Raw genomic sequence first — 18,474 nt, 5'->3', positions numbered from 1 at the left:
CTGACTGGCCTGTAGTTCCCCGGATCCTCCTCCTTCCCTTTTTTTAAAGATGGGCACTACATTAGCCTTTTTCCAGGCATCCGGGACCTCCCCCGATCGCCGTGAGTTTTCAAAGATAATGGCCAATGGCTTTTGCCTCAGCAAGTTTTTGACTATTCCAGTGTGCTTTCTAGTATTTTTTCTGTATATAGTTGTTGAGAGTAGTTTACAGTGTGGTTCTTATTAGTTCCCTTAATGTAAGTATAGAAAAAGTTAGTTAGTCCCCTGTGGGACTTAACCCAGGGATGGGGCATGCCTTAGTCCCCGGGCTTCAAGCATTGCGAGTGCTGTAAAAAAACCTATGCCCATCAGCGATCTCCACCAAAGCTGTCTGAAGTGCTTGGTGGAAACCTACATAAGCGACAAGTGTCACATTTGTAAAGATTTTAAGCCACGCACCAAAAAGGAGAGGGACATTCAGCTTCAAGCATTCCTTATGGAGCGGGCCCTCGCACCAGCCTCCGAGATGGCCAGATCGGACTCCGTTCCAAGCACCTCCGCGTCAGTGTGGAGCAACCCACCGTCCCCAACCTCTGACTGGTGGCGATCCCCATCACCAGTACCTGCTAAGAGGCAGAAGAAACGCACCGGGAGAGGGCGGTCTCCTATGTCCCGTAAAGGGAAGGAGAAAGCTAGAGCCGAGCAAAGACCCACATGGGGCAGCTCATCCTCTCCGGAGCACAGCCAAGCTCCAGCATCACCAACTGATCTGTCAAGCCCCCTCTGGCAGAGGAACCCAGCACCTGGCAGTGCTATCCTTTCAGGCTGCTTAAGGACATATTGTCCCTTCTGGTGCTGCCAACACCTGCGAGAGAAGTTGCCTGCTTGAGAGGCAAGCCCTGTGGCCCTTACAATGATCCCCATCTCCGCAGCACCACTCCCCGGCACCATCACAGGTGGCATTCCGCCAGCAGTCTCCAGAACTGCACTGTCGTCCTCCGACACGAGCTGGCTGGCCTGCCGGAGCTGCCGGCACTACTCCAGGCACCACTCTCTGGAATCCCAGTGTCGATCACCGGCTATCTGGCGCAGACCTCCTGAGGCGTGCTGACAGGCTCCAGAGGCCCAGCACAGGTCTCCTGAGCATCCGCGTCGCTCTCCAGACTCTTAGCACTGATCCCCTAAGTCTCGATGCCGGTCCCCAGAGTCACGATACTGGTCTCTAGATCAATGGTACAGGTTCCTGGAGTCAAGACAAAGGTCTTCACGTTCCCAGTCACCGCAGCCCTGGCACCGTTCCCAGAGCATGAGGCGTCGCTCCCCAGGCTACCATCCCCGATCCGCCGAGCGCCATCACCAGAAGCACAACACCGAGCTCTGACATCCTGGCACCAGTCCCCAAGGGAAGAGCACGGGAATAGCCAGCATGGTAAGGGCAAGGAGGTGGCAGTGGTCCCCAAGACTAGTCTCTTCCTCCTCAGACTCGAAAGGCAAGGAGGTCGCAGTGCCCACGGCCATCACCCACTAGTGGCATCAGGATTTCCTCCTGGACTGCCAGCAAGCATGTTGCCTCAGGGTCAGTAGCCGGCTCCGTGGCAGTTCTGAAACCCATGGGGGTTCCCTCAGATATCGGAGCACATGCAGCAATTGGTCTCAGGGACATCTGAGAAGCAATCGGCGACAGTCTCCCGTCCACCCCCAGACTCAGAAGAGGAGTTGGAGCAGGATGCCTGAGGGCAGCCATCCTCGGCTGAGGCTCCCCCTAGCAGGGGAAATGGAGTTGGTTGACTCACCTGTGTCCACCTCCTCATTCTCTTCATCTCATGAGGCAGTGGCGGGGCCCTCCCACACAGTTCCCCAGGATGGCGTCAAAGCTCACCAGGAGCTACTTAAGAGTGGCAGTGAATCTGAGGCTGGAGGCCAAGGAATTGTCGGAACCCTCCGACACCCTATTTGACATATTGAGCATGGCAGCCCCTTCTAATTTGGCCCTGCCCATCCCCAAGGGGGTGGTAAAGTTAATCAAGGCTTTGTGGCAAACTCACTCCTCCCTGCCCCCCATCTCCAAGCATGCGGAGAGGAAATATTATGTCCCAGTTAAAGACTTCTAATACCTTTACAACCCTCGCCCCCCCCTCCCCCCCCCTCGAGCTCTTTGGTCATATCCAATGCCAATGAGCTTGATGGTTCAATCCCTAAGAACAACGATGCACAGAGGCTCAATTTGTTTGTCAGAAAAATTTATTCGACTGCCAGCCTCCAATTGCAAGTGGCCAACCGCCAAGCCCTGCTTGGAAGATATGATTATTACATTTGGCAATCCATGGCCAAATTTGTGGACTCGTTGCCAGAGGGCTGTAAGCAGGAGACCCTGGCCTTTCTCGAGGAGGGCAAGACAGTGGTGAGGGCTGCCCTCCAAGCAGCCTCAGACGTGGCAGACTCCGCAGCCAGGACCATGGTTTCGGCCGTGTCCATGAGAAGGGCATCTTGGCTACAGTTATCCGGGCTCTTGGTGGAGGTTCAGCAGTCAATCCAGGACCTTCCCTTCGATGGCCTGGCACTGTTCTCTGACCAAACAGATAAATTGCATGGTCTAAAAGATTTCAGGGCTACATTGTGCTCCCTGGGTCTTTGCGCGCCTGCACCTGCAAGGAAGTGATTCAAACCACAGCAGACCCAGAGATTCGGGAGCCAGTCCAGGTCGGAGCCCTACCGCAAGAAGGGTAACAGCTATGAGTGCCACCAGGGCCAACCGCCAACCTCCTCTGATCAGTTGGGCTCTACTGCTGGGTAGCAAGCAGGCTTTTTGAGGGTGTGCCCCAGGGCGACTTGAAGATCAAGAGGGACTAGGTACAAGTCATTATGATCGCCCCGGCTTGGCCTTGCCAGCATTGGTTCGGCACGCTCATGGACTTAGCAGTAGTAGCCCTGTGGACTCTTCCCAACTGCCCAGGACCTGCACTTTCAGGATTCCAGACGGTTACTGCACCCAAACCTCGCCTCTCCCCACCTCACAGCATGGATGCTGTGTGGCTAAATCTTGAGGAACAAGCCTGCTCTAGTCAGGTCTGGCAGGTTCTTTTGGAAAGCAGAAAACCCTCCACCAGAGCAATTTACCTGACAAAGCGGAAGTGCTTCTTCTCCTGGGCGTCGGAGCAGAATATCTCTCCGGTCCAGTCACCTCTACAATCCATCCTGAATTACGTGCTTCACTTAAAGCACCAGGGCCTCACCTTTTCATCGATCAAGGTGCACTTGGCACACTGGCCTTCCACCTTCACGTCCAGGGTAGATTAGTATTCTCACACGAAATGATGATCAGATTCCTGAAAGGCCTTGAAAGACTTTTCCCACCTGTCTGGGATCCAGTTCCCCAATGGGATCTCAACCTGGTCCTCTCCAGGCTCACTGGCCCTCCCTTCGAGCCTCTGGCTTCTTGCTCTCTTTCACACCTGTCATGGAAGGTCGCATTCCTTATAGCTGTTAGCAAGATGAGTCTCTGAGATTAAAGCTCTTATGTCAGAGCCCCCATATACAGTATTCTGCAAGGTACAACTGCGTCCCCATCCAGCCTTCCTACCAAAGGTGGTGTCACAATTCCATGTTAACCAGGATATCTTCCGCCCGGTATTCTGTCCAAAGCCTCACACATCAAACGAGGAGAGGCGTCTGCACACCCTAGATGTCAGGCGTACCCAGGCTTTCCACTTGGAGTGTACCAAGTCCTTCCGCAGATCTACTCAACTCTTCATTGTGCTGACTTACAGGATGAAGGGCCTCCTAATGTCTTCTCAGATGATTTCATCCTGAATCACTACCTGCATCCATACTTGCTATGAGATAGCACAGGCTGTGTCTCCACTGATAGTGACGGCTCATTCAACTAGAGTTCAGGCGCCGTAGGCCACTTTCCTGGTCCATTTCCCTACTCAGGACATCTGCAGAGCTGCGACACGGTCGCCAGTGCACACCTTTACGGCACACTATGCCATTACCCAGTAGGCCAGAGACGACGCTGGCTTTGGCAGAGCTGTGTTGCAATCGACACGTCCATGAACTCCTACCCGCCTCTGGAGGTACTGCTTGGGAGTCCCCTACAATGGTATGGACATGAGCAAGCACTCAAAGGAGAAAAAATGGCTACTCACCTTTCGTAACTGTTCTTTGTGATGTGTTGCTCGTGTCCATTCCAATACCCACCCTCCTTCCCCTCTGTTGGAGTTCGGCAATAAGGAACTGAAGGGGGTGGCGGTGGTGGCAGTGGCGCCCCTTATACAGGAGCATACACATGCAACTCCAGAGGGTGCCAAAGCTGGTCCCCTATAGATACCACTGAGGGAAAAGCTTCCAGCACTGGTACATGTGGGGAGCGCACACACCTACAACGGGATGGACATGAGCAACACATCTTGAAGAACAACAGTTAGGAAAAGTGAGTAACCCTTTTTTTCCCTGGGGAGGTTTGTAGCCTATACCCATTTAGACTCTTGTTCTTTGAGTAAACTTACTATTGTTGGTGAGAGCATTACAGGTTAATCTGCTCAAAGTCAAAGACTTAGCTATTTGGACTCTGGAACTTCAGTGTTTTATAGATGTTCTGAAGCAGTCTTTAGGTTCAAAGACCATAAGAGGATTTGGTCTGAGACTTTACCTCTTCCTCAGCAGACGAAGAAAAGTCATGAGTGTTCCCTCTTGGCCTTATGCAGACTCTGGGCGGAGGTTGAGGTGGTGCAGATCTGAGAGCAATCTCAGTTGTTAAGGGAAGCCGATTCAGACACTGCCATGGTTCAAGTGGTCTGTTGCCTTTCTCAGCACCAATTGATCATTTGGTACTAGATGCTGGCATGGATCATGGAAATAAGCTGCCAATTAAAATTGTTCTCCTCACTCGTTGTTCTTCCTTTTTTCCCTCCAATAGGCTTAAGCAAGGTTTCATTCCCCAGTATACCGCCTAGTAATAGGCAACAGGAGGCTTTCTTATAACAATCTCTAGTTGGCTTCTCTGCCATTCTGTGAGTCCTTGTGCCAATAATGATCCCATGTTGCCTTTTCACCAAGGGTGCCAGTAATGGATCCACCGTATCCTAGTTGCATTGGTGCATGTAAATCTATTTGCAGGTCTCCTAGGTTTGTGACATATGGAGATGAATCTGAGGAAACCATCTCTTCTCAGACATTCTTAATGAATCAGTCTATGGGTAGATGAGTTATGACCTTAATGGTGTCATAGTATATGAAATCCTTGGCACTTATGCCACCATATCCAAAACAGCTTCCACGGTTTAAGAAATAACTTTGTTACAGAGACATGCGAGGAGACTACCTGATGCTCTGTCATGGAGTTACACAGTATTCCTTGCTCAACTTGTAGCAGGTCTCATGTACAATTGGAAAAGTAGTTCTGCAATCAGTCCCACTTCCTGTGTGTGGGTAGGGGAGAGGTTTACTTGCTGCTTTCACAGGAAATGGGCATATATGCTAACAATGCTCAGACAAAAATTCATTATCAGTAGCCAGTGTTCCCTCTAATTTTTTGTGTCAATGTGCGGAATGAATTTTATGTGCACCAATATAGAGGTGATGTGTGACACATCACTTTCATATTGGTGCACATAACAAAATTCATGTGGTGGGGATGGGGGTGAGGGGTTAGGCGTGTGGGAGGGGCCTCAGGGTGGGGAAGAGGGTTGGGGTGTGGGGGAATGAGGGCTCTGGCTGGTGGTGCAGGCTCTGAGGTGGAACTGGGGATGAAGGGTTTGGGGTGTGGGAGGGGGCTCAGGACTGGGTGCAGGGGGTGAGGGCTCCATCTAGGGGTGAAGACTCTGGGGTGGTGCCTGGGATGAGAGGTTTGGGGTGCAGGCTGCCCCAACGCTGCAGTGAGGAGACAGGACCCCCCCCCCACCAGCCCTCTCTCACCGCAGCTGGGCTGAGGGAGGGGCTCCTCTCCCCAGCACATCTGGCAGGCCTGGGCCGGGTTGGGAGAGGGGCTCCTCTCCCCCAGCTGTGGCAAGTCCGGGGCAGGTCTGTGCTGGGGCTGGTGGGGAGGGGCTTATTAGGCAGCTTAGAGGGAACTTAGACATTAGCTGTAGTTCTTCAAGTACACTTAGTCCAAATCCACATTCCTTCCTATAAATCTTTTTATAAATCCTAATAAATGCATCGTCTTGTTGAGGAGTCCTGAGTAAGTGGAAGGACCTGAGGGATGATTGGGGCAACAGTCCCTTACAATAGTGTACTCCCAAGTCTGAATGTTCCGCCCTGTGGTCATGGCCCAGTAGAGGATTCCAGTGGGGTTTCCAGAGTACATACACATCTCAAGAGTATGGAATTTATGCAGTCTACTCAATTTAGGTTACTTTTTACCAGTAATTGTTCTTTTGTTGCATCTTAATCAAGGTCAGGGTAAAATACTCTGCAAAATTGTTTCTCATGTCTGAGTTCAAACTGTGTCATCTCTTAATCTGATGTAAATTAAATTGCTATAATCTACTGTAGCAAACCTCTCAAGTAGGGGGAAATGTTTCTTTCTTAAGTGTTTTAAAAATACTCTTAAGGTTATATCATACAGTGTCACTTCAGAAAGAGAGGCAGTAGTACTGCATAGTTTCAGATGTTTTGCCTGTCTTAACTTACCAGATGCATTAACATCACTTCTAGAGGCAGACACATGCTAATATATCTGCAAATCCTTTAGATTGATGAAGGTTCCTCACTGGATGTGCTTTGCATAAGCACCTCATGCTAGGAAACCACAATTACGGAAACCATGGAATTAAGCAGGTTATTGCACTGGAGTTGCACAGAGGCTTATGCAAAATCTTGTACTCTTGATATATTGTGTTACCAACACAGGGATTTTGAATCTAATCAACAATTTGTTTGGTGCTCTTAATATTTGGTTTTATTGCACACCACTTCAATTTTAAAGTTCTGCTCATTGGTTTCTTTAAAGGCAAATGCATACAGCTTTTCTATTTTCACCTGTTCCCCTTGGTGACAGCCAGTCTCTGATTGCTTAGTAACAACTTGTCCTTTCCTTGTTTTTAAAAACATGTTTCTATTTGCAGTTTAGCTTCACAATAGCTGTATAGGTATTCCAACTGTTGTCGATCAAATATATTGGAAGTCTCTTTATGTTCACCTAATGCACAGCTCTAGAGCTAAACTGTGGACTGGGATTTAAATATGAAACACACACAATAGATCCAGCCTTTCAAACTAGCAGGTTTTTAAATCTACAGATCTTTACATGGACAGTTACTAACTTAACAATTTTTGTTTCTTCTTCGAGTGATTGTTCACGTCCATTACACATTAGGTGTACGCGCGCCGCGTGCACGGACGTCGGAAACTTTTTCCCTTAGCGGCTCCCGTCAGGCCGGCAGGGCCCCCTCCCTCCCGCCAGAGCGGCGCCCCGCTCTAGGGTATATATATCCCTGCCGACCCGACCCCTCCAGTTCCTTCTTACCGTCCGTGGCGGCGTTGGAACAACTCTGTCTCTCGTCTGAGAGTGTCCCTTAGCATAGTCATTAGTGTTATCTGCAACAGTTATCAGTTATTAGTAGTTAGTGTTAAGCTTAGTAGTTAACAGCTCATTAGGTACTTAAAGTTCCTGCTGTGGTTGCTTGGTCAACCCTGGCACCGGCCCTGGGCGGCGGGGCATGCCGCACACCCAAGGCTTCAAGGCTTGTGCCACGTGCCATAAGCCTATGCCATTGAGCGACCCCCATGACTCGTGTCTCCGCTGCCTGGGGGAAGCTCACCAGAAAGAGCGCTGCAAGATCTGCAAGGCCTTCAAGCCCAGAACTAAGAAAGAAAGATTTTCGCCTCAAGCAGCTGCTCATGGAGACGGCGTTACAGCCCTCCACTTCGGCGGCACCGTCTGCCTCAGTGCGGAGCACCCTGGCATCGGTGCGGGAACCAGCGCCGGCGGGTCACTCGAAGCCCACGGCACTGACCCAACGGAGGCATGTACAGCACCGGTTGTCCTCGCCGGCAAAATCGAAGGGCCAACCCAAGGCCCGAGGACGCTCCCCGCATAAGAGGGCAGTGCCGGCGAAGACCTCGAGTGCGCCTAAGGCCAGCACGACCCCGGCACAGGCCCCGGTAGTGGCTCTGGCGCCGAAAGGCCTGTCGAGCCCCGGGATAGGCGCATCGAGTGAGGAAGAAGGGCTGGAGGAGCTCTTGGAACAGCCCTCCACTCTGGACACATTTGAGGCAGCAAAGGACCTCATTGCATTGTCCATTGAGGGCCCTCCACAAACTGAGGACGCTCCGCCGAGACTGCCACACAGCTCGACCGGGACCGTTCAAGGCACCGGTCCCGGTCGAGCTCCACCTCGGTGGACTCCTGGTTGCCCTCCGCGCAGAAAGCGCCGCAGCAGTCGGGCCTCAGCAAGCGGTCGGCACCGACTCAGCAGCCATACACGAGTTGGCACCGGGATGCGTCGGCGGTACGTTCCCCGAGACCGACCACCCGTAGTCGTTCCCGGTCCCGTGGTCACCGGTACCGATCCAGGTCCAGGTTGTCAAGACGCTGCTCCAGGTCCTGGTCGCGGAGGCACTACTCCCCAAACCCGGACCGGCACCGTTCTATGGCTCCGCCGTGGCCTTCCAGATCACCGTCCGTGGTGTCGGAGACTGACTCGGGCCGGTACGGCGGGTATGCCCATAGGGCACAGGCTAGTAGGGACTACGAAGCCTCTGGCCATCCCCAATGGGGCCAACCAAGCCAATGGCCGTTCTGGACACCCTGGGCCTACCACCAGCAAGGGCCCCCATCTAGGACCTCGAGATCCGGGCCATCAGGGTACCGATCCCACTCCCCGCAGTACCGCCTGCCCTCTCACAAGGAGGCAACGGTCTCTAGACCGCAGGAGCCAGAGGGAGTGGACTCGGCACCGAGCATGGTACCGTCCCAGTCCCATACCGTGGGACAGGCCCCAGAGGAACAACCGGTCGATGACGGGTTGCAGGAAGGTGAGGATGGGCAAAAGGCCCCGACCTCTTCCTCCTCGCCGGACGAAGCTGTAGCAGGCACGAAAGTGTCTGGCCCTCCCCCGATTGATCATCGGGCGCACCAAGACCTGCTTCGCCGGGTAGCCCTCAATCTGGGCTTGCAAGCGGAGGAGACTGTAGAGCAGGAGGACCCCATGGTCGACATCCTGAGCCCGGAGGGGCCCTCCAGAGTCGCTTTCCCGATTATACGGACAGTCCAGTCCAACTATAAGACGGTGTGGCAAACGCCGGCCTCCAGTGCACCAATTGCAAGAGGCGTGGAGAGAAAATACTTCACCCCATCTAGACGGTTTGACTTCCTCTTCTTGCACCCATCTCCTTGTTTGCTGGTGGTCTCGGCGGTCAACGAGCGAGAGCGTCATGGCCAGCAAGCCCCTGCGCCCAAGGGCAAGGAGGCAAAACGATTGGACTTGTTCGGAAGGAAAGTCTATTCATCTGGGGGCCTCCAGCTGAGGATCGCTAATCAGCAGGCGATTCTAAATGGGCACAATTTTAATTCTTGGGCATCGGTCTCCAAGTTCAAAGACTCCCTACCTCCGGACACACATCCTGAGTTCACGGCCACCGCCATCCCTTCGTCCACCAGGGCCAAGACCTCATTGCAGGCCTCCCTCGATTCAGCCGACGCAGCGGCTAGAACAATCACATCAGGGGTAGTGATGAGGCGTTCGGCATGGTTACAGGCTTCGGGCCTTCCGCCAGAGGTGCAGACCACCCTGCAGGACCTCCCGTTTGAAGGTTCGGGCTTGTTCTCCAACCAAACGGACGCCAGGCTACATAGCCTTAAGGACTCGCGTGCAACCCTAAAGTCATTAGGAATGCATACCCCGGTGACACAACGCAAGCCCTTTAAGCCTCAACCACCACAGAGGCAGTACCACCCTCGCCCTCGGCACGAACCGTACCGCCGTCGTGGCAGGGATAACAGGTGGAGACGTAACAATACGCCTAACCAGGGCCAAGGTCACGGCCAGGGCAAGCCGCAGCCAGGGAGCAAACCAGGCTTTTGAAGTTACGCTCGAGGACAGCGTACCACATTCCATGCCGGATCCTCCTCTAAGTTTCAAGGACCGCCTGTCCCATTTCTACTGGGCATGGTCGCGCATAACATCGGACCGCTGGGTCCTGCGTACAGTGAAGGCGGGCTATACCCTACAGTTTTCCTCGCCCCCTCCCTGCCATCCCCCTTCCCCGTCCCTCTTCAGGGACCCCTCTCACGAGCAACTTCTCATGCAGGAGGTACAGACCCTTCTCACAGTAGGAGCAGTGGAAGAGGTCCCACCAGACCTAAGGGGAAAAGGATTCTACTCCAGGTACTTCCTGATTCCCAAGGCAAAAGGGAGCCTCCGTCCTATCCTGGACCTGCGCGACCTAAACAAGTTTCTGGTCAGAACGCGCTTCCGTATGGTCTCCCTTGGAACCATTATCCCATCCCTGGATCCGGGGGATTGGTACGCTGCCCTCGATAGGCATCTTTCATATTTTCACATCGCCATCAATCCGGCCCACAGGCGGTTCCTGCGCTTCACCGTCAGCCAGCGCCATTTCCAATTTACGGTCCTACCTTTTGGCCTGGCATCAGCACCACGAGTATTCACGAAATGCATGTCCGTGGTAGCGGCCTTCCTTCGGAAGAGAAGGATGCGCGTGTTCCCGTACTTGGACGACTGGCTCCTCGCGGGCAGGTCAGAGGCCGAAGTCCGCTCTCACGTGACGCTGGCCTTACAGATGTTCGGCAGGCTCGGCCTCCTGGTCAACGTGCCCAAGTCCACATTAGCTCCCACACAGAGACTGGACTTCATAGGTGCAGTCCTGGACTCGGTGACCGCGCGGGCAAGCCTCCCAGAGTCGCGGTTCCTGACAATTCAGAGGGCTGTAAGCTCAGTCCAGAAATTCCCCACGACAACGGCAAGGTGTTGCATGCAGCTCCTGGGACACATGGCAGCCTGCACACATGTAGTCAGACATGCCCGCCTAAGGCTCCGTCCCTTGCAGTTGTGGTTCACCCAAACATATTGCCTCAACAGAGACCCCTTGGATCTGGTGGTGACGATCCCGGATCGGGTGTTGGGCTCGCTCCGCTGATGGCTCGATCAACAGCAGGTCTGCGAAGGGATCCCCTTCGCTGCCCCACAGCCCACTCTGACGTTAGTAACAGATGCATCGGACCTGGGTTGGGGGGCACACCTGGGGGAACTGCGGACCCAAGGCTTGTGGTCCAGGGAAGACAGGTTGCTTCACATCAATCTAAAGGAGCTGAGAGCGGTTCGCCTCGCCTGTCAGACCTTCCATGCCACCATAGAAGGTCACAGTGTGGCAGTCCTGACGGACAACACTACCGCCATGTTCTATATAAACAAGCAGGGCGGGTCCCGGTCCTCTCGCCTCTGTCGCGAGGCACTCCAATTATGGGACTTCTGTATAGCCCATGCGGTTCATCTTATTGCAACGTATCTCCCAGGGATCCAAAACGGGTTAGCGGACCACCTCAGCCGATCCTACCAAATGCACGAATGGGCGTTGAGACAGGACGTCCTGCATTCAATCTTCCGGAGGTGGGGTTTTCCCCGGGTGGATCTTTTCGCCACCAAGGACAACAGTCAATGCCCTTAGTTTTGCTCGTTTCAGAACCTCAGCCCGAGATCGTTGGCAGATGCCTTCACGATTCCGTGGGGAGGGAGCCTGAGGTATACCTTCCCTCCATTCCCACTCATCCACAAGGTCCTCCTCAAGACCCGCAGGGACAGGGCGACAATTATACTCATCGCCCCGGCCTGGCCACGCCAGCATTGGTTCACGACCCTGCTGGAATTGTCCATAGCCGACCCGATCACCCTCCCCCTCCATCGCGACCTAGTCACACAAGACAGGGGTCGCCTGCTCCACCCGATCCTGTCGTCGCTACATCTCACGGCGTGGTATCTCTCTGGCTGAACGATGCGGAACACAGGTGCTCTCACCAGGTTCAGCAAATTCTCCTTAGTAGTAGGAAGCCCTCCACAAGAGCGACCTACCTGGCCAAATGGAAGAGGTTCTCCCACTGGTGCGAGCCTCAGCACATACAGCCTCTGCAGGCCTCAGTTCCATCGATCCTGGAATACTTACTGCACCTCAAGCATCAGGGGCTTGCCCCCGCCTCCATTAAAGTGCATTTGGCTGCCATTTCGGCATTCCATCTGGGGGAGTTGGGAGTGTCAGTGTTCTCCAACCCCACAGTAGCCCGATTCCTCAAGGGGCTGGAGAGGGTGTTTCCCTACTCGCGCCCACCGGTCCCTGCGTGGAGTCTGAACCTAGTCCTAACTAAGCTCTTGGGGCCCCCCTTTGAACCCCTAGCCACTTGCTCCCTCATGCACCTCTCGTGGAAGGTGGCGTTTCTTGTGGCAATCACATCGGCCAGGAGGGTATCGGAATTGAGGGCCCTCACTTCAGAACCCCCTTATACAGTTTTTCATAAGGATAAGGTGCAACTGAGGCCGCACCCCAAATTCCTCCCAAAAGTGGTCTCTCAGTTTCACATGGGACAGGACATTTGTCTACCAGTGTTCTTCCCTAAACCCCATACGGACCCTTATCACCGCAGCCTACATACCCTCGATGTTCGAAGGGCATTGGCGTTTTACCTGGAGCGGACCAGGTCGTTCCGCAGAACACCTCAGCTGTTTATTGCCATTGCGGAACGTATGAGAGGCCTGCCTATCTCGACACAGCGCTTATCGGCCTGGATTGTGCATTATATACGCCCGTGTTATGAGCTCGCCAATGTTCCGGCCCCAGAGATCCGGGCCCACTCGACGAGGGCCCAAGCGTCCTCGACGGCCTTCTTGGCGCAGGTTCCTATCCAGGAAATCTGTAAAGCGGCCACCGGGTCGTCCGTACATACATTCACAGCCCACTACGCGATCCACCATCAGACCAGAGAGGACGCGGTGGTCGGACGGGCTGTGCTAAGTCAGTTGTACCTTGACTCCTACCCACCTCCAATGGTAAGCTTGGGAATCACCTAATGTGTAATGGACGTGAACAATCACTCGAAGAAGAAAGAAGGGTTACTTACCTTCTGTAACTGTTGTTCTTCGAGATGTTGTTCACGTCCATTACACTTCCCACCCTCCTTCCTCTCTGTCGGAGTCTCCGGCAAGAAGGAACCGGAGGGGTCGGGTCGGCAGGGATATATATACCCTAGAGCGGGGCGCCGCTCTGGCGGGAGGGAGGGGGCCCTGCCGGCCCAACGGGAGCCGCTAAGGGAAAAAGTTTCCGACGTCCGTGCATGCGGCGCGCGTACACCTAATGTGTAATGGACGTGAACAACACATCTCGAAGAACAACAGTTACAGAAGGTAAGTAACCGTTCTTTGTCAACAAACGATTTCTACCCTTAAATCAGAAGGTGAAAGCACTCTTATTGCTCTACTACTAATTGCTCTAGTAAATTGCTCTACTTCAGGGGTAGGCAACCTATGGCACACGTGCCAAAGGCGGCACGCAAGCTGATTTTCAGTGGCACTCACACTGCCCAGGTCCTGGCCACCGGTCCAGGGGGTTCTGCATTTTAATTTAATTTTAAATGAAGCTTCTTAAACATTTTAAAAACCTTATTTACTTTACATACAACAATAGTTTAGTTATATATTATAGAAAGAGATCTTATAAAAACCTTAAAATGTATTACTGGGACGCGAAACCTTAAATCGGAGTGAATAAATGAAGACTCGGCACATCACTTCTGAAAGGTTGCTGACCTCTGCTCTACTTATTGCTCTACTAAATCCTTTGCTTAATGAAATTCTGTTCTTGATGCTTCCTTGGTGGGATTGGGGAGAGAATGATCTTAAAGGTTAAATACACTTTCATTTTTCTTTCAGGAAGGTGAAAAAATAATTCAGGAATTCCTTTGCAAAGTGAAAGCATTGCCCTTGAGAGACATGTCAGAGGAGGACATTAGAACCAAACTGAAACAATTGAAAGCTGAAGTGCTGGCAAAGAACAACGGTTTTGTGAATGAAATTGTTTCCCGAACAAAAGTTACTCCATGAAAAAAGCTAAAATGACACTGCTTTGAATTGTTTTAAGTCACAAGAGCTATCATTTTCTTGTCTTGTAGGTTTTATGCTTTGTGATGTTTTGTACTCATTACTGAAGCAACACTTTCTCTTGACTTGTAATTACTTTTTAAAATGAGTACCTATTGTACCTGCGTAATAGTTTAGTTACTGCTATTTTCAATAAAATCATTTCTCTAATATCAGGGAAGTGTGAATAAAAGAAAGCCATAGTTTTTCCAGAAAGTCAAACTACATAGAACTTTTACCATGCTGTGTTAATTATGAAAACTGTCAGTCCTAACACAAAATCTACCGCTGCCCTCTACCGCAGTTACTTTTCATTGTCATCACTGATGCTGCATTCACTGGTCCAAAAGAATACCCGGGATAATTGTAGTTTTAACAGGACTGGATTAGTGATGTCTCTTAGAAAAACATTTGATAAGGAATCTTAGCTAATGATTAGACATTTCACTGGTTCTGACTATACTCTCTTTAAATGCAAGGGATTGTTTATGCTTGCTTGAGCCAGACATAGTACAGACTAGTGCACTTTCCATTCCAGTGCTAGCCCTTCATTGTACAGAGACTGCCAGTTGTGTGGTGGGTTTTAATGTGAACAAACAGGAACTAGGATGATGCCACCAATTAACTTTCTTTTGTGAGTTAAATAAGATTCATGTAGCCGAACTCTCCAGAAGGGAGAAAGCTAATTCATTTTACCTGATCTACTTAACATGCTTCCTGGGGGGGCCCTGTCTTATGTATGCAATGATTTGAATTGAAAGAGGACACAACTGTCCTGTGCATGTGCTATTACTGCGTCTCACATACTGTGTAGCAGCTAATGTGCAGTAATCTCCCTCTGTTGGCAAGCCCTGAAGCACATCAAGGTACAAGTTTGCCTGCAGCACTTGCCTAACTCTCAACACCTTGCTTGTTAGCTATATGTTGCTTTATATCTAAAACTGGCAGTGTGAAAAGCTTTTTTTTTTAATAAAGTGGTGTGTCTGGCTTTGGGATTATAAGAACATACATGTGCTGAAGGTGACCAGACATGACTCTTTGATATATGCTCTAGCAGAGATTAAACCAGAATGTGTGTTAAGAATGTTGATAGCAGCGTGCTGTTGAAAAACTAATAGTGTGTGTGTCTGATCTATACACTTATTGGAGTAGAGTACATATAATTTTATTACTAGAATGTTTGTTTCTAAAAGGGTTATCATACTAAACTTGAAAAGTTGATCATTTTTACTTTAAGTAGAAGTTGGAAAAGCAGCATACTATACCCTAGCAGATGTAGGAAAAGGTTAGTTCAATGTAGAGATTTTATGTACGTTGGACTCTGCCACAATACCTTATGTTTGTTTTAAATTAGAATGCAGTATACTTTAAGTATGTTCATATTAAACATTGGAAGAAAAAATACATTGAAGTATAATACTTGTATACAGTATTAGTGTCTGTAAAGTAACTAGTTTGTCAGTCAGAATAGAATAGTATAAAGCAGTGCAGAGTACTGCTGCAATACTAGTCCATTTTCTTGATACACAAACATTCTTGTAATATAGATACTGAGTGGGAATCGATTTAAATTACTATAGAAATTCACAGGAAATCACAGGGCTTGAGTTAGATCAACCTGTTTCACTATATCTAAAGAAAGCTAGCAGTCCTTTGAAGATTGTGAGTGACATACACCTATTACAAGCCTAGGGAAATGAGTTACTAGTATATTTGCTTATGTGAAGATCACATGCTTGAGTCAATCTCTTAGTGAAAATGTTGCCATGCTGTTTATTAGAATAAGGTCCTTGTGAATGTTAATCTATGCATGCTCTCTTCCTCAACCGTGGAAGAGGAGTTTTACTTCTGCAGCATGCCTGCTCAGCTCCACAGTTGTGTTATATGGGCACTCCATAGGATTTCAGCTCTGAAGCTAGAGTGGGCAGGCTACAAGAACCATCTTGGTTCCTCCCATATTCTGCCCTCCAAATCCCACAAGAAAGGAAGGTGTAAGCAAATCAGGGGTGAAAGTAATTTAAAGGATTTACTGGTATGCTGGAGTCGGGGGAGGGGGCGTGGCCTCAATCAGAAGAGGCGGGGCATTTTAAGATTAAAAGGCCCTGGGGCTCCAGCTGTGGCTGGGAGCCTCAGGGCCTTTAAATCACAGTGGGAGCCAGGCTGCCAGAGCTCTGCCAGAGATTTAAAGGGCCCGGGGCTCCCCGCAGTGGCAGGAGCACCGGGCCATTTAAATCCCTGCCCGAGCCCAGCTGCCAGAGCTGTGGCAGCGCTTTAAAGGACCCGGGGCTCCCCGCAGTGGCTGGAGCCCTGGGCCCTTTAAATCACCGCCGCGGAAGCCAGTCCAATCCGGCACAGTGTACTGGCTCTTGCCGGTATGCCGGACCGGACCGGCTTACTTTCACCTCTGAAGCAAATACAACCTGAGGCTGTATTAATGTACACTGCTTTCCTGCCTACACTTGGAACATCCCTTTTGAGGGGCACCAGCAGCAGCTGTGCTGAGGGAACCCCCAAAGGATAGCTGCTGTAGGAGCCAATGCTGTCCAGAGTTATGTGAGAGAGAAGTATAGTCAGGAGGGCTGTAGTCAAGATCAGAAATATACTCAAGAGCATGGGCCACTTCTGGAGATGCCCCATTGCAACCTGTGGATTAAAGGTGGGAAATCCCTGAATGCTTCTGCAGGATGGAGGAACCCTCCAACTGACCTGTGAGTAGGAAATTGTGAGTTGAACTTTGCAAAGTTTCCTCGCATCATGCGGGTTGTTCCTGTGACGGGGAGAATGGTGCCGCTTGTTTTCATTTAAATCAGTGACCCTCCGACTGAGGCTCAAGAGCTGCAAGTGGCTCTTTAATGTATCTCCTGCGGCTCTTTGCAGCATATGATATTAAAACACTGTGTGACTTAATTATTAACCAATTTAAGTTATCCTGAGCTTTTACTATGTTAACCAATTGTAGTTAATAAAATAATACTTGGTCAGTCATTTTGCTGTGAGGGAAAATTATATATATATAAAATAAAAATACTTGGTCAGTCATTATATATAAAATGACTGACCAAGTATTATTTTTATATATATAATTCTCCCTCACAGCAAAATGACTGGCCAAGTATTTTATTAACTACAATTGGTTTATAGTAAATATAAATAGTAAATGAAATAATGAATACACGCAAGAGACACAGTAGTGTGAAATGTTTATTGCTAATCTGGCTCCTGAACCCCTGAGGTCTGAGTATCACTGAATTAAATCTAGCTTCTGTTCTTCCAGAAATAATGTCCGTAATGACAAGGACTGTGCCAGGAACACATCTTAAATGAAACAGGAACTGTGTCAAGAATGCAGATTTATCAAAGCTTCAGAACTAAATTGTGCAGTTATCAAGAAAGCTTGAGGCCACTTACTGTCAGCCTTGAGTAAAGATGCAATTTTCTCTTTTGCTCATTCACACCTGTGTTCTCAAAGCTTGGCACTGAATATTTGCTGCATATTCAGTATCAGTTTGTAATCTCTGCAGTTGCTTTTCATTTAGAAGGCTGTTGAGTGAGAAATAGCTTTTGGTAAAATAAAAGGTCATATTACCAAACACTGCTAGACTTCATTTCTTTGGAAAATGCCATTTTCTCCGATTGCTTTAGCATCTGTTCACAAAATAGAATGGTAGAGCAATGTAGTGTATGTGCATGAGAGCAACATTTATTCAATATACAGTATTGCAGTCATAAGCAAGTGAGACATGTAGCTTTAGACAACTGAAAAGAGCTAGAACAATCTGATATAGTGGTAGGGAGAATTCAGTGATCAGATAAACAAGTTAATGAATTAAAATAAATCAGCCTATCAGTTCTGAGACTCCAGTTCTCACGTGAGCAGTAACCTGGCAGTAGTGTTTGCCTTCAAGCTACTTAAGACTAATATGTATAGAATAACACTGATCTGAATGTCAAGTTGCAACTGCATGTTCACCTCTAACAACTGATAAAAGTGGCTGATAAATGACTTTAAAATCCGATTTTTGTTGTATGTTGTAACTTAAATGTTTATGGAATTTAAGATGGAGTATAAATATCCTAGTTAAATGTGTAATTTAACTCCTTGTCCATTGAATATAATTGAATGCATACAGTCAACTTGTGAAACTGACATTTTTATACTATTTAAATATTCTCAAACAGTATTAATGAGATCTTTCTTTATTCAGTAATTCAACCCCTGGGCACATGCATGAGAAGATTGAGACCACCAATCACATGTGGTCAAAACACCTAGGGAGATAAAAAGATACAGTAGATAGCGTGCACAAGAAAAATCACAGTAAACAATTGCATTCTATATTATAGCTTTGGGGACAAACAATGGAATTGGGACACCACTGTGACCTAAAAAGTCTGCTTTTACCACCAC

General features: G+C 49.7%; 1 protein-coding gene across 2 annotated transcripts in view; it reads left to right on the top strand.

Moving 5' to 3' along the window:
• Window positions 1-14,242, top strand: part of MSH2 (mutS homolog 2) — a 104,678-nt gene extending 90,436 nt beyond the window's left edge. For both annotated transcript variants that reach the window (XM_054022713.1, XM_054022712.1), the window contains exon 16: window positions 13,860-14,242. In XM_054022713.1, the coding sequence (XP_053878688.1) occupies window positions 13,860-14,030 (171 nt within the window). In that variant the 3' untranslated portion in view covers window positions 14,031-14,242. The remainder of the gene's footprint in view (window positions 1-13,859) is intronic.
• The last annotated feature ends 4,232 nt before the right edge of the window (window positions 14,243-18,474 follow it).

Source organism: Malaclemys terrapin, chromosome 3 (assembly GCF_027887155.1).
Source record: "Malaclemys terrapin pileata isolate rMalTer1 chromosome 3, rMalTer1.hap1, whole genome shotgun sequence".
NCBI lineage: Eukaryota > Metazoa > Chordata > Testudines > Emydidae > Malaclemys > Malaclemys terrapin.
Note: the sequence above shows the minus strand (reverse complement) of the source record. Positions and strands in the feature narration are given on the sequence as shown.